General features: G+C 40.9%; 1 protein-coding gene across 2 annotated transcripts in view; it reads right to left on the bottom strand.

The window, feature by feature from the left end:
• Positions 1–2165: 2165 nt before the first annotated feature.
• The window catches only part of samd12 (sterile alpha motif domain containing 12), a 136926-nt gene continuing 122547 nt past the window's right edge, over positions 2166–16544 (bottom strand). For both annotated transcript variants that reach the window (XM_085147856.1, XM_085147855.1), the window contains exon 5: positions 2166–6691. In XM_085147856.1, the coding sequence (XP_085003982.1) occupies positions 6660–6691 (32 nt within the window). In that variant the 3' untranslated portion in view covers positions 2166–6659. The remainder of the gene's footprint in view (positions 6692–16544) is intronic.

Here is a 16544-nt window from a genome sequence, read left to right as displayed (position 1 = left end):
GGGGGGGGGGGGGGGGGTCGAAAGGTTCTTGTTCCTTCTTTCCTTTGACCATAAATCATGAAAAAAAACAAACATGTGATAACCCTCACTGCTCAGTGGGATGCAGTGGCAAGCACTAAGTAACACACACTGGCAAACACTCATGGTGTGTGGTCAGAGCCCCCTATCTCAGAACCAGTGCTCATCCCGACACTCCAAAGGGGCTCAGTGTGTGCACTGTCTAAGATGTTTAATTCATACAGCTGCCTGCTTGTGCTCGACACGAACGCGTGACGGAAGATGGGAACGCGGAGCATTATGCGCGACAGCCAGGCTGGAGATGACGCAGAGACACAAAGCGGGGAGGCTACACAAACAGAGAGGGAGAGAGAGGGAATCTTTGAAGAAGACAGAAGTGAAAGAAAGTCATGTAGGAGTGTGGCGACAAAGAACACAAGGATATAGAAATAGACACGGCTGAAAGCTGTGAAGCAATAAAACGATAGCAGGGAGGGAGAGAAGAGAGGGGAACGAAGAGATGAGAGAGCACATGTTTGGGATAGATTCTCAGTCGCTGGCATACAGAGAATGAGTGACTGATAGAATTAGAGCAGCAAAACTCAAAGAGCGAAAAGAGGGACAGGGCAAAGTGAGAAACCAAAGGAGGGAAATTTCCAGATACAAAAATATTGGGGATGTCACCCAGGCAGGTGGCGAGAGCCCAGAGTGCCGAGGGTGTGATGCGGGTCTCGGGAGAGGAAGGCATGGGATTGAGTGTTAGAGATTTTCTGTCCCCTCTCTCGGTCTCTTCATCCCTCACGCCTGCTGTGCACCTCTTCTTCCTTAGCCCGCCTCCACAATGCAGCATGGCTCTTTTCACAAGCACTTCAGCATGTGTAGCAGTTCTAGGACATCAGTTTTATTTGCAGATCACATGATTTGTAATACACTGGTATTCTTTAGTTTTTCAAAACTTTTCCTATGAAACCTGCACAGTACTGTCTCCTTCTAATGCAGGTATATGTCCAAACCCCTGCTACTACAATACAGTTCATACCCTACAGCTAACAAGCTCATATTCCTCCATTTCCTCAGAAGCTTAAAGAGGTAATTTTATTCATTATGAATTAATAACTTGATCATCAGGCATACTAATTTTCCACATAGAAAACATATCAGATTAAGATGCAAATTCAATTAAATCTTGGCCTTTAGGAAAAAAAAAGTCTAAGCCTGTATAAAATTAAAATGCAGACACTGACTAAAGCTCTCATTTTTGCAAGAAATATCCAGTAAAAGGTTGTGCATACTGCTAACAATGGATTTTTTTGGTATAGTTTAGTATGTTTACTAAGCTTCAGACACTTTAATTGGTTTCAATTTAGATTTGATATTATATTATAGTGGTGGCAGAGGCTCATGGGTATTGTAGTATTCTCTTAGTACAGAATTGAAGAAAACAATGCTTTACAACTTTATACAAAAAATGATGGTGAATACTGATATACATGCTAAACAAAGTCCTAAAAACATGCTCGCAAAGTAACCAAGTAAATCAAACACCTAGACACAAACACAAAGTCTAAGCTAGTATATCTTGCAACATTAATAAATTAATTTAATTTTAGGGGTTATTTTAACTTCAGAATACAGAATAATCTTTTTAGTAATAATCAAAATTCATCATCCACTCATTCGCAGTTTCTTAAAATACAAACACCGTATCGCATCCATGAAACACGGCTTTATTATTTTACTCTAAATATGATCATGATTTGGTAATTGAGCGCCACAATGTATCAAATAAAAGTTAAATCTACTGACTGACACGTGGAATCATCAAGAAAGTGTTTAGTGAGGGCATAAATCAAGTGAGCAGTGGGGCTATTTTCTCATAAACCTCTGTACAGTTTGACCAGAGGAGTCGCCTCCTGGTGGCCATCACACAGAATGCAGGTTTAAGAAACTACATTGGTTTCATTTTTCAGACTTGGAGGCAGTGCTTTTCTTTTATAGCCAATATGTAGCAACGTCCCATCAGTCAGCCCACAACAGTAACAGAAAGCATCACTAAACCTAAAGCGCATGAGCTGTACACACTCACAAAAACAGCCAACCTTGCACAGTGTAAATCAGTTTTTTAGAGGATGTGTAATACAGTAGGTGGAATAAACAGAGAACACATATACATGAAGATTAATCTCTTTATTATGTACACTTATTACGATATCAATTCCATTATCCTCCATCGTTAGGCACCTTATATGCAGATAGATTGGGGGAAGAGACTTCGCTCATATGCCTGTTACAAAAGCACTCGGAGCAGAATTGAAACATGCTATCAGCTGGGCAGAAAACGAATCTGAGATTTGTCCTCTATTTAAATTCTGTTTGACGTGTCATTTGTTTACATGTATTTACGCATAACTAATGTGAAAGATGTCAGCGGCTGTGACTACGCTTCCTGTTAACTGATGTGTGCGCTGCTTGCATTGTCACCCTATGTATGTGCTTGTGCATTTGTTTACACGCAAAGTCTGTGTCCTTGAATGGATTTTACACGTGTGTTAGCATGTGTGAAAGTGCTTGTGCAATAACTGTGTGTGTGAGGTTTGGGGATCTCTTGTGTAACAGTGCACTGTGTATCAGTGTCTGCGAGTGTGTGCCAAAACTCTTAGGGGCACTAGAAGTCTGTAAGGCCAGTTCAGGCAAGTTCCTAGACACCTTGGTACAGGTGCCACAACTCAAGCTGGTTATACCTGGAATATTAGAGCCAGCAAAAACTGTGGAAACTTTCCCCTCATGCCTCTGGAGTTGAATCTATTCCGTTGCTTCCCTCCCTGCAAGTAGGGACACACCCTCTAGAGAATATCAATACAAAATCAATATTTTACTCCGTACACCCTGGGTTACCATAGTGCTGCAGTCTGGCATATGGATCACTAAGACACAGTGCTACATTTGTTATGCAGTGGAATGCCTGCAAGCAAATTGACCCCATTTTTTTTTTAATTTGGGAAAATTCATTTCAAAGACACTTTGGAAGGAAATACATTTTGATATGAATGCTCTGAATAATCCTTTACAGCCACACTGAAGTGCTGAGCTGAAAGCGAGTTAGAAAGCAGAGTGCTTTCTTTACTGGACTACCATCGAAAATGATGAAATTCTATGCAACTGTTTCATATACTGGAAAAGATCAGAGAAGTCGGGGTTGATTTCGTTTCCTACTAAATTTTAAGAATGCCTGGACATTTGCCTTGTCAGGTTCTTGTGTGCTTTTGACCATATCCAAACATGCTTTTCCTTTCCTTCTCCTTTTTCAATTCAGGGCTGCGGGGGGAGCTGGAGCCTATTCCAGCTGTCATAGCGCAATAAGCAGGGTAAACCCTGGATGGGTCACCAGTCTATCGCAGGGATAACACAGAGAGACAGCTAATTATTCACATTCCCACCTACAACCAGTTTGGAATTACCCAAATGTGCATGTCTTTGGACTGTGAGAGGAAGCTGGAGTACTAGGACATGAGTGCTCCCCATGAAAAACCCCACTCAGCGGATTCAAACCCAGGACCCTCCTGCTGTGACGTGATAGTGCTAACCACCACACCACCATGCTTCTCCCAGTATGACTCCTATGTCCAATAAAGATTAGCAAACTGGTTGGAAACTGGTACAGCTAGCTTTGGTCTGTGTGAACATAACAAGACCCACCTTCTTTCTCTTTTCTACAGATTTCTAAGTTTTTGAAGTGCTGGTATATAGATTCTGTTGTATGCTAAGCTAAGCTAACAGGTTGCTGCATGAAACCTTCTACAGGTAGACATGAGAGTTAAACTGATACAATAGTTTAACTTTTTAAATACACTAAGATATGTTTTTTACAATTTCAAGACTTTATTCTGATCTTATTTTGTCATCTAGTCTTATTACAAGAAAACTCCTTAACTTAAAATGTAACCTCTTAGATTGACACCAGCTAGATGTTTAATTGACTGGTATCGCTTTTTTAGTTGTTTTGCTATGCTGAGCTAGAGCTAGATTTGTACATCAATATGTGCTATGACAAAGATATCAGAGATACCTAGTAACAGGTTTGGTGATGCCCGTTTGATGCTGCTCACAAATGACTAATGATTATAGTATCATGAACACCCAATACTTCTCTAAGCTAACATGCTAGCCCAGAGCCACTGCTACAAATTAGCCACATGTTTCTAGCTTTCCACTGACACAACAAGACCTTACATGTTGTACAGCTTGTTTTCTTTAGGTCTTCTAATCCCGAAATTGGTGATTTGTTTTAATGAATAACACCTCCACGAATATATCACCCTCCACTGATTCTTTGACACATGGTGGCAGATCTGAAATTTTTAACGCACACTCTATTCAGCAACTCTTTACCAATTCAAACCATTCCTTCAAGTTTGTTTATGGACATTTTCCAAAGAAAAGGAAATCAAGTAGTAAAGAAATCAAACTTAAAGGAAGCTTCAGCCCTCCTCCTCTTCCCTGCTGTAGCCTTGACAGCCATGGACACAGCACCACCACCCAACCGTGAAATAACCACTTGTGTTTTAGCCCGAACAACTCCATTCCTCTGGACTGTCAGAATACCCCACCCCCGCGGTTTTTGTAATCCTGGAGGACCAAGTGTATGTCCCGAAGAGGTGATCAATACTATTCAATCTGCTTGCAAGTCTTTGCTGCATTAGGCCGCGGCTGCTATACAAACCATGCATGGGTGGACACAGAAGGACCGGTGTGCAAATAGAATTCCACTAAAATGTGACGGCTCTCAGGGGTCGACCCCGTTTTTGTTTTTTTCCCACCCCGTATTCTCCTCCAACTGCAGCTGCTATTTTTTTTAATGTGCCTTTGATTGACAGATCCCATCCAGGAAAGAAAAAGATGTTGCCGTGACAACAGCTCCTGCTACACCAGCGTGGATACGAGCTTCTGATAAATATCACTCTGATACACTGAAATCAGCAGCTAACACTGAGAGGTCATTATATTGGCTACAGATTTTTATAATGTCTTTACACTCACAGACATCATGAAGAGCTCCAAGTTACAGCTGTTTTGTTTCATTACAGACAAATGTGCTTTTAAGTACTGTTAAAACGTCTATAATATCAACAGTGAGTGGCCATTATTCACATTGACAGTAGAGATTTGAGTTTCCCATCTGACATAAATAGGATGCGGTGTATGTTCCCAATATGACTGAGAGAAAACATTTCCATGTTGAGCTTTTGCACACAGCACGTCTTCTTACTACACTATTTTCAATATATCTCATCTAAAAATAGTTTCAAGCAGTGAGATGGAAAGCAGACAAAGCAATAAAGAGTTGGTGAAACAGAGGGGAGGAAATGAAAAAGGCTCCTCTTTTGTTATCTCTGATGTCTTTTCTTCTTTTTTTCTCTCTCCTCATTAGAGTAAAGAATTTCAAGTCAAAGCCCCTCTTTGTTCAAGGAGCCCTTTTGCTCTGCCTTCTTCTTCTTTTTTTCTTTCAGCCAACCCCCCTTTGGGTTGCCAAATTAGTTTACCTACTAGCACCAGGCTTTCAGTGACACTGAGGGACTTTCCTCCTTGCAGTTCATCTCCGTTTCAGGCTCTGCTTCATCTCCACTGGATTGCTTTTCGGAAACAGTGTGACTTGTTTCAGGGAGCCAACTTAAGCGTACCTAATGTGATGCCAGGTTCAGTCTTTATTCTCCTGCTAAATGTTGTTTGTTTTCACAGTGAAGTTCTTTCAGGCTTACTGTCTACCCATAGATATATACAATATAGTGGGCAGAGGGAGACACAATGGACACTTCACCGGGTGTTGTCAAACACTGTTCACAGGATCTATGCATAGAATGAGAAAGAGGAAGGACACTAAAGCACAAACATGGTTGTGTGTGTTTTGGTGTTCCCCTCTTATGTTTGAGGAAGTACAATCTTGATATATGGAGGAAAAAAGGTAGAAAGGGAAGTATAGAGTAGTATAATAGCAGTCCTATGGACAGTCTTTTTTGCTGCTTTTCTGAGAGTCCTCAGCGGGGTAGAACCGGGATCGGTAATACAGCACAAGAGTACGCACGGGAGAAAACACACATTAAAGTGCTACGATGAAGGAGCTAACATGCCACAAACAGTTCAGGACTTGTGTTTGAGTGATTGGAAACTGGGTTATACTGTAGATGTCACTTTTTACTGTAGGGATAGATAGGCGGCGGTGGGGTCCTTAAAGAGCCTTAAAAGCACAGACAAAGCAGAACTTATCTCTGTGCTCAGATACCTTTTGGAAACCTTGTTAGGCTAGAGTGTTGGGAGGAGTGAAGAGAGCAATGGGAGAAGTCAATGCGTGAGAAGTCTGGTGAAGGTTTGGCTGGTCAGGAATGACTGGGGATGGGGCGTCTGCAATGGGAAATATTGGTCAGGCTCCGAGAAGCTGCGAGCAATTGTTTGAACTGCGAGGAAACAGCGAGTCAGAACTTGTGAGAGTTCACAGGAGTGGCTGGGACGAAGGCATGGTTTCTATCCAGATCGGTCTTTGGAGAAATAGAGGTTGGACACTGAAGAGATGGAGAGCTGTGATAGGTCCAGGAAGAAGAGTAGGTGGGTGTCGACAAGGCGATGCGTGTCAGCGTCCTTTTGCGGCTGGGAAGCCCTTCTCCATCAATCTACGGTGAAGACGGAGTGCACTCCAGAGAGGCTGCAGAAAATGAGAAAAAAAAGAACATTGGAAAAAGTTTATGAGAAAAAAAATCTGCAGAAAACACAGTCCCCGCTGAGATGAGGTTGAGAAAAATCAGAAATGGCAAGAAGGAGAAAAATAAGATAAAAACAGAAGAGCAAAAACAGAAACGATGAGGACCATCTCTGGAGGAGAAGGGTTCAAAACGAAACCAAGCAAAGTGACGTAGATGAGAGAGGAAATTAAGAAGTTGAGATCAAACAGAGAAGAAAAAAAACAGAAAGGGCTGAGATAACAAGCATGGGCACAGTAAGGCATAAAAATGGATCTAGTGGGGTGGTGGTGGTGGTGGTGGGATGGGTGGAATTAGAAAAATAGAAGAGAGAGGCGCGAGATAAGAGAGACAGGATAAAAGAGAGAAGGCGGGAGAGTGAGCGAGGGGGAGGACGAATGAAAAGAGGAGACATAATTATAAAATGGCACGAGAAAATCAATGCAGTGGGCATCATTGTGCTTGCAGGAGCCGTACAAAGGGAGGTGGAGAGCAGCAGTGTGTCCATCAAACAAGTACACACCAGCACATGGTAGTGTCTCTGTCTCTCTCTCTCACACACACACACACACGCACACACAAGCACTTCAAATGCAGAGTGAAGACAAGGAGGATGAGTCAGGCAGATGAAGTGGAGAAAGACAAGTGACATTTAGAGCTCACTCGGAGCATGTAAAGACAAGGCATAAAGATACATGCCAACCCTGCCTCTGACAAGAGCTTTTGTACGTGTGTGTGTGTGTGTGTGTGTGTGAGTGAGAGAGAGAGAGAGAGAGTGTGAGTGTGAATGCAGAGTTTGGTGCAACAGATTTGTCATTTTATACGTTACTCTTTTCAACAGTGACAGCTGAAGCTCAGGGCAAATAGCTAACACAAAGCTGAGATGTATTTTTAAAACTTTTAAAAGTACAGTTCAGATCTTTAAAGTACAAAAGCCAATACTTTGATGTCCCTTGACAGTACTCCATTACAATTAGAACGCGTGTATTACAATCCACTTTAAACAAATGAAAAAAAGCAAAATGTAACCAAAAGTACTAAACCTTTCACTTCCAACTATAAAATATAATTCAATTATATGTGACTAAGTCAATTATATGTGACTAATCCTTTAATGAAATATAAGAAGTCTTGTTATTTTGTGATCATTTAAAAACTAAAGATCTTCTGACTTGAGTGTTTTTGGTTCAAAAGAAAAAAAGTTGAACAAATGCTCGGGTCAGACTCTTTTCAAAGGTCATCTATTACTTATATTTCTAGCTCAATATTTTTTTAGATGCTTTGCGTGATTCACAGGTTAAAATGAATCGAATGATCTGATACTGGCTCTTTGTACGTCCACTAAGTTCATCACTGAGAAACAAGGAGTTTCTCCACTTTGTTCTGATTGGCTGTTCCTCACGCACAGACGGCCGGAGCCGTTTACCTCAGATAACCATATAAAGGAATAGCCTCTGTCTTTGACATCATAAACATCCAAGAATAAAAAAAACGGTCTTAAACAGAGCAGTCTAAAGCCCGAGCGTTTGGCTCATAAGGAATACTCGTCCACATGCTGACACCAAATATGTGAAAATCTGGTAATGTGTAATATGAGCATCCATTACTGTAACAGTATGCATATGGCAGGTTTAAATAAATGGAAAAGTATCATAGATCTGCTTTAAAGAAACAAGATTAACACATCAGCAGACTTCCCAGTGCGCACTGTTTGACATTTGAATCTCTCATGAGACTCTTCTTTTCATTGTATAACACCCCCCTCCCCTCCCCCACCCTGCAGATATGATAGAAACATGCTGTGCATCTGTTCATGAGTTATGGCTGTTTCTTTTCAAAATAATCTAAACAATAGTATTTATGATGATGGTTTGTACTTTATCTGTAACTGTTACTGGATGCAGTCTCATATATTGTCTTTCTCTGGTACAGAGCTGCAGCTATAAGTTCTTGTCGCATTAAAAGAAATTATTTTGCGTAACTCCAATTCCCACCAAAATGTTGTGTAACTATGTAGAATGTAAGTGTGTTATGTGTGTGTTATTCACAAATATGTTACTTACAATAGAACACACACCAGATGTTAAAAGTGGTTACAATTGTACCATTTCATGAAAAATTATTAGTTCATATAATATTTGACATTTAATGGCAGCAGCACATCTCAAAAAAGCTGGGAAGTGAGCAACACCAGGCTGGAGAAGTAAGTGGTACTAAAAGGAAACAGCTGGAAAAACATTTTGAAACTAATCAGGTTAATTGGCAGCGGGTCAGAAACATGATTGGGTATAAAAAGAGCATCTGAGAGAGGCAGCGTTAGCAGAAGTAAAGATGGGCAAAGGTTCACCAATCTGCAAATAACTATGTCTGTGACAAATTGAGGAAAAATTTGGTGTGAAATTGTAAAGACTCTCAAAGTCAAAGATGATGAAAATCTGAGCAATCTCTGTGTGCAGGGGACGAGATCAAAAATCAGTGGACGCCCACAATCGTTGGGGCCTAAGGCAGAACTGGACTGGATGCATCAGTGCCTAAAGAACTGTCAGCTTGCACATCTGCAAAGGCGCCATCAGTGTTGAAAGGCATATCCAGGTTTTAAAGCAACATAAGCTCCTATCGAGACGGCATCTTTTTTTAGGGAAAGCCTTGCATATTTCAGCAAGACAATGTTAAACCTCATACTACTGCTATTACAACAACATGGCTTCAGAGTAGAAGAGTTCAGTTGGTTAACTGGTCTGCCTGGAGTCCACATCTTTTACCATCTGAAAACATTTATCTGGTTATGAAATGAAAACTACAACAAAGAAGATCAGGACTGTCAGGCGAATCAGGCGAAAATGGGACAAAATCCCTCTCCAGCAACTGGTTCCCTTAAGTTCCCAGATGTTTACGGGCTGTATTTAAAAGAAGACGGGATGATACAAAGTGGGGAAACATGGCCCTGTCTTAACTTTTTTAAGATGCGTCTCTGCCAGTGCAAAAAAAAAGCAGAGATGAGATTGTTATCCTTATCACGATGGAGGGGGTAGACTTCCCAAGTGAACTCTGGAGCTATGTTGTCAGGGGCAACATGGCTGCTGGTATTGGCTCTACTGGCTGGGTGACAAGCTAAACTAAGTATATTTCACAAGGCCTCTATGGAAACAACAACAGCACCCTTGCTACCTGTATCTGGGTTCCAGAGACCCCACCCAAGATCTAGACCTGGGGGAGGGGTGAACTGCTACTGGTCGGGCATTAGTTCATGAAGTCAGGCTTAGCTCAACTCCAGTGAGCCGCATGTGCCGGCCCTACTGCAGACCCACCACCCAAAGGATCATGCAGCTGTGGAAGTTGAAGGCTTTGGCTTCCAATACCTGGTTACTTAAAGTCTTAGGTTCAAAGTTTTTGTTCCTTCTCCCACATACTGAGTTTTAAAATGCTACTAATCAAACCCTCAGTCATATAAATAAAAGCACTGCAGCGTTAAATACTGTTAGAAACACACTTGAGACTGTCCGGCAATGATTAGCTTGTTTAAGGAGTGTAGGAGTTGAGTGATGCATGCACAGAAGCATGTATACATCACGTCAGGCGGTGCGCACACAACTGGGCGCACTTTCTTACTCCTTGTTAACTGCATTAGTGCCAGGGCTTATCGGTGCAGCAGGACCACACACCACAAAAGGCTGAAATTCATTACAGTCGTAGGAGGGCCCTGACAAGCTGTCAGCATGCTCAAAATGTTCTTCAAATCCCGCCCTCCCTTTAGAGGTTCGCTCTGTCTTTTGAGGATCGGGAGAGTACTCAGAGCTATCTGTTTACCCACACACACTCACGCATGCACACGCGCGCACACACACACACACGTACACGCCTCCTGGTCTACATCTTAATTTCAAGGATAGTTTGCATTGTCACACGCAGAAGCAAACGTCTACATTTACAAAGCAAAACGAAAAAAAACCCTCTTAATTTCATGGGTAGTTTACATTGGCTATCACACACACACACACACACACACACACACACACACACACACACACACACACACACACACACACAAATAGAGCACACGGCGTATGCAAACACATTACTCTGACATAGTGCTAAATGGAGAGCAGGCCCAGAGGTGCAGTTCAATGACATACTCTGTATTTCCAATTTATGCTGGTGTCACTGCGTCTCTATTGGCTGCCACCACCCACACACACACACACACACACACACACACACACACACACACTGCATCTTAATATAAAGGATAGTTTGCTGTTATGACTAGAAAAACATTTCCCTGAATGCCACAGAGATTACTGTTGCCATAAAACCACGCAAAACAATAAAACCATAGCTCCTCGTAGATCCTTTATTTTAATATATTTTCCAATCTACTTGACCCAGTAAAGAGCAGAGTTTCAAAAAAAATTGGAGTATGAGGATCCTTTAGCTAGCACTGTTTCAGTCTTCAAGGACAGAAAAAGAAAAAGTACTTTGAAAAATCTTTTCTTTAACATAATTACTATAATCTGCCAAACCGAAATTAAACTGAGCAGCGTGTGAATGCCTCCCTGACATAAGTGTGGAGCATGTGTGTGTGTGTGTGTGTGTGTGTGTGTGTGCGCACCAGCATCTGACAGAAAATTACGATTTCGGCATGCGTCTGTGGAGTGTAATCGCAAGCATGTGTGTGTGTGTGAGTGAATGAGAGGCAGAGAACAGTTGGTTTGTCTCCAGTTAAACTCACCAATTACAAAACCCACTTTTCATGTTTACGGCCCATACGTAGGGAAAACAGATATATTACTAATGTTCTGTTTCACAGTGTAATACACACGGATTCCATCTCATGCCCATATGTTCGTATGTTCAAACATAAATGCTTGCAGGCCTACAACACATGCACACAGACTCTCTTGTATCGACAGCGGCTCGCTCTTCTGTGCCACCGCTATGACTGATCAACGTGATTTGCCTCTATTAACACATGAGCAGCTTTATAGAAACAAGGAGTTAAATGTCCAGATCATCAAATTTTCCCCGTCTGTCTTCCTGCCATACTTCACTCACGCTGTCATTGCCGTCTTTTTCTCCCCCCCCTTCCTTCGTCTCCTCTACAGCTTGCACCCATGCATTTGTAATCAGAGCTGTCCTGCTTGTTCAATCAAAGCACACCTCAGTGTGCGGCTTCATCTGCCGCCTCTCTGCTGCGTGCCGCGTCTCGATGTGAAAATGTAAACGAGGACGCGGTTGCGCCGATTCTGTCCGCCCCGCTTTGAACTATCTGCTCCATACGGGCTGGATCCTGCACCTGGTGGTGGTGTCCTGCTGCTGGGTCACATTAAGATGAGTTTTCAAAGGATTGCTCTTCATTATCGACAAATCCCACGGAAAGACGAATCCACAGCGTCAAGTGTCATCTATGCAGTAAAAGTCTGCCGAGACAGGAGCTCCATTTATGTCCGCAAAAAAAACAAAACAAAAAAAAAATACAACTGAGCCACGGCGTTGCACTGACTAACAGGTTCCTTCATTACAATGAATGTGGGCACTGTAGTTTATTCTGAGCCAGTCCCCCACACAGATTATTATTGCAACAAATGTGCATAAATGTGTGGCTGAATGTATTCCAATGAATACACAAATACGCCAACAAATTTAACTCAGTTTACTCTTGTTGGAGTTATTTTTGCTACAATATAATTAGTGTCATGCACTCCATACCAAACACACAATCATGGTTAACCACATTTAGCTGAACATCTGTCTTCTGTGGCCTTCAACTGAACACCTTTGGGAATCAGATGTTTTAGATGTCCACCGCAAGCAAAGCAGCGAGTGAGGGAAAATCATTTGGAAGAACGGTGTTCAGTCCCTCCAGCAGAATCCGAGACACTTTTAGATCAATGCTAGGGATATATAAGGAGTTTGGTGGCATCTTACTAACAGAGTTGATTGTGTTTTGCTTGAATTTATAACTCATTAATTAATCGTGACCCGTTAAATGTACCAATAGACGATTTTGTTATTTAAGATATGTAGATACTCGAGCCTCCGTCGTGCTCAGATAAGCTTTATGGAGCCTCGTCTTCCAGCATCTGTTTAAAATAGGTCATCTTATTCTGCGAGTCAGAGCAAGCATGCCTGCTTCTCTTCCTGCCCTGATTTCAACAACATAAACAACTGACGGGATGTTTCCCCTTCTCCATCTCTCCATCTATCTCTATAAAGCAGAGCTCCTCATCAGCGTAACCCAGAGAGGTTAAATAAATAAGTTTATTTTATGCAGAGCGAGCGAGAGGGGAACGGAAGTCCTCAAAGTGCTTGTATTTTGGTTTTCGAAGTCGTGTCAAGTTGAATTTGTTTGCTACTGTGCCTTTTCCAGTGCCACCTGCCAACACATACAGTGACACATACTCACACTTTGCACATGCACAGACCTTGCGTCCATGGTTCGGCTTCCTTTAGTTGCTCAGCAGGGCACTGTCAAACTGAGCTCAGCACTGTGCTGCTCTATCGTGCAGGATATCTCAACCGAAACGAAGCTGTCACATCGTCAGGGCTTTAAAAAAAACCCCAGTGATACAAAGAAGCAAAAAGTGAAACAGTAAAAACAAGCTTTTCATTTATTTCAGAACATCTATGCTGACATTTATTTGTACCTATATTTTTAAGCATGTCTATGTGGGGAAGTCTGTGTAGATATGCTTTTAGATCACTGACTCCCAAAGTGTGGTCCACAGCCCCCTAGTGAATCATTAAGGCACAGCAGGTGGGCCACGAGATGCCTTTTACAATAAATAAATAAATAAATAAATACACAGAACTAATGAAACAAAGCAATGGAATTTAAATGTTAAACATTATTCTGGATTTTCTGATATTAAAGAAAGTAGGTTTGGGGATCTCTACAGCACATCATCCACATGGACCCCAGTATAAAGGTCCTAATGTTCGGTTTTGTGTATTTTTTGCAACCTCTTCAGGCAGGGCTACATCTAAAATTTGCTTGTTTACTTGCTAAAATGAGACTCAAGTAAGAGTAGATCATTATGATAAAAGAAAAATGACATATAACTCTGAACATTATATTCCAGTTCTTGAAATGGTTTCGATCGACTGAATCAAGGCGGAAACACAACAGACACTCGACAATTTGTTACTTCTAGAGCTAAAACAACAATGAGATTAAACAACTGGGTCAACATTTGGTTGTTATGATTAATACCAATTCAAGATGCTTACTGCAAATGGTAAGTAACATTACTTATCTTCAATTTTGCAAATAAAAACATTTGCAAAATTCAAATTTGTCTCAATTAGTGGATGCTGACACGGATCCCTTACACATCTAAAGTTATTTTTTTGAGCATTGCAGGCTGTGCTGCAAATTAGTGAGCAGATCTTCATTATCTATTAAATTGGATTCAGATGATTGAAGATGTTGGTACTTATTTTGTACACGAGAAATATTCAAACTGCAGTTTGACTGTAACTGTAACAGAAAATCTCAAGTAACTTTTCAGGGGATTTCATTCATATCTTCATCAGAGTTTTGCAGTTCCATACTTGAGGCTTAGATAACAACTGAACAAATGTCATACATACCAAGGAAGTTTGCCTTTAAAACCTACACATTTTGGTTGAAAGCTGAACAGCTATATCTCTTAGTCTGCCAGTCTGGTCAAATGTGATTATACGTTGCTGCTTTCTCTAGTCAGCCCCAGATAGAAGGTACTAGTTGATTTTTCGTTTTTTCATTATTGCACAGTGAGCTTGCTCTCCCTGTGAACAGATGTTGTAAATGAGTAGATTTGGAAAGTAAACAACTGTGCTAACTAGTGTTGTTCTGTAATTCTGTCATGTAATGTTAAAAAAAGTCAAGTTTGTCACATAACAAGTCAGATGAAGCAAGAAGTAACAATATACTACATCAAGATGTTCATGCTAGCATGGAAGAAACCAAGACTACTGGTGCTAGCATTGCTAAGGTTAGCCAAACCCTGGAAACTCCCAACACTGTGTTTGGAACATTATGTACAGCACAAACTGCTGCAACATTTAAAGCAGGATTTTATTAATGAGGAATGTGATGAATGGTTTCATATAGCACTTAATGTATTTGTTTGCAGGACATTTTCCATCCTATCCATGAATTTGAAAATCATCCCAAACAACATAAAACATACATTTAAGTTTGTACGTATGTATCATTGTAAATTACACTCGTTCTGAGAAAAAGTGCAAACCTAGATGCTGAAGAGGTGATTTCGTTGATACATGTATCTTGATTGTTTTTTTTTTTAAATTAACATATTTCAAAGAACAGTAACTATGCACTGAAAGTTGTGTCCCACAACATATGTACCATGCTGTCAATAAATATATTTAACTTGGAAAAGGAAGGGACAAATCCATGAGATCACACGAACAAAGACGAAGGGACATAACCGAGCGATATGCTAACACCACAGGTAGACTAAAGATCAGTCCTCTTTGTATTTTTTTAAAATCTTTTCTGTCACTCTAACCAACACAACTTTTGACTAACTTTTTACATATAAATGTTTTTGTTAGGTCACAAAGGTTACATCTATTGCCCTTGCAATTATATGAATAGTAAGATTTTAAAATAAATATATAAAATTACTAAAAATAAATATTTGTGTCTATTGAAAAGTTGGGCAAGGTAGATTTTAAAAATTCTGAAATTGAATTAGTATTCAGTATGATGCTATTATCTTTAACTTAAATGTCAATGAAGCAATATTTTAAACAGAATTGTGCCAAGCAAAGCCGCTAATATATCTCTCACAAAGTATGCCTGTAATGCCTGAGCTGGGGGAATCTAATTTTGTCATGATTTATTATCTGTTTTTTTTAAGTACAAAATAAAATGAAATACAAAATGACAGATAAAGTATATGGTGACAAATAATTTTACCCATTCTGCGCTCTATTTACACAGTTTGGTATATTTCTGTTTTTCTTAAGTGATTTACTCAAAAGCCGACCCCTGAGGAGAAATGTAAAGGAAAAAAGCAAGGCTCTGGCACTGTGGACTCAAAAAGAAAAGCTTAAGACATGTGGGCAGAGTCAATGAGAGAACTATATGAAGTACCCTCAGCTCACAGGTTTCTGCTGACACTGATAAATACCTGAGGAATGGGACACAGTCGAGAGGTTGGCTATGCCGTCATTAACCTTGTAAAACCTCAGCTTGCGCTCATGATTAACGATGCCCCATTATATGCTGCTAAACAGCAGCAGAGGAGGGTTTCTTCCCCCATACCAAAACACCACAATACTGCTTTTCAGGCAAAGTCTTTCTGGGCTTGACAACGTTGTCCTGCAGGGAGCTGAGGGTTTAAAAAAAACAGGCCTAGCATTTTAGCATCAGCTAAAAAGATTAGTTGGCAAGTTACAGAATGACCCACTGTATCCTAATATCCTCTGACTGCTTCTTCTTTGCGTGCCACTTACATGTTTCCCCTCCCAGTCTTGTTCAAAGCTCTGTTATTGTTTATTACAATAGACCTCAGTGGAGTCCCCATAGAAAACTCAGTGATAAGCAAAATACTCTGACACAGAAAAGAGGCTTTTACCATATGAAAGGCAGGGAGAAGAAAAAGGAGAGAGAGAAACGGGAAACAGATAAAGTGAGAACAGATAGAGGTGCTGGGATGGGACGAAAATGTGCGGAGTGAAGGATGCATGTGGGTGAGAGAGTAAAAGAAAGAGGGAAGAGAGTGTGTGGCGGGCGGGATGGGGAAGATAAAGGCAGAGCTGTATTCCCCGATGTGGTTTCTGTGCGTTGCTCTTCGCAGCTCCTGCTCC

This window comes from Neolamprologus multifasciatus, chromosome 22 (genome assembly GCF_963576455.1).
Source record: "Neolamprologus multifasciatus chromosome 22, fNeoMul1.2, whole genome shotgun sequence".
Classification (NCBI taxonomy): Eukaryota; Metazoa; Chordata; class Actinopteri; order Cichliformes; family Cichlidae; genus Neolamprologus; species Neolamprologus multifasciatus.
Note: the sequence above shows the minus strand (reverse complement) of the source record. Positions and strands in the feature narration are given on the sequence as shown.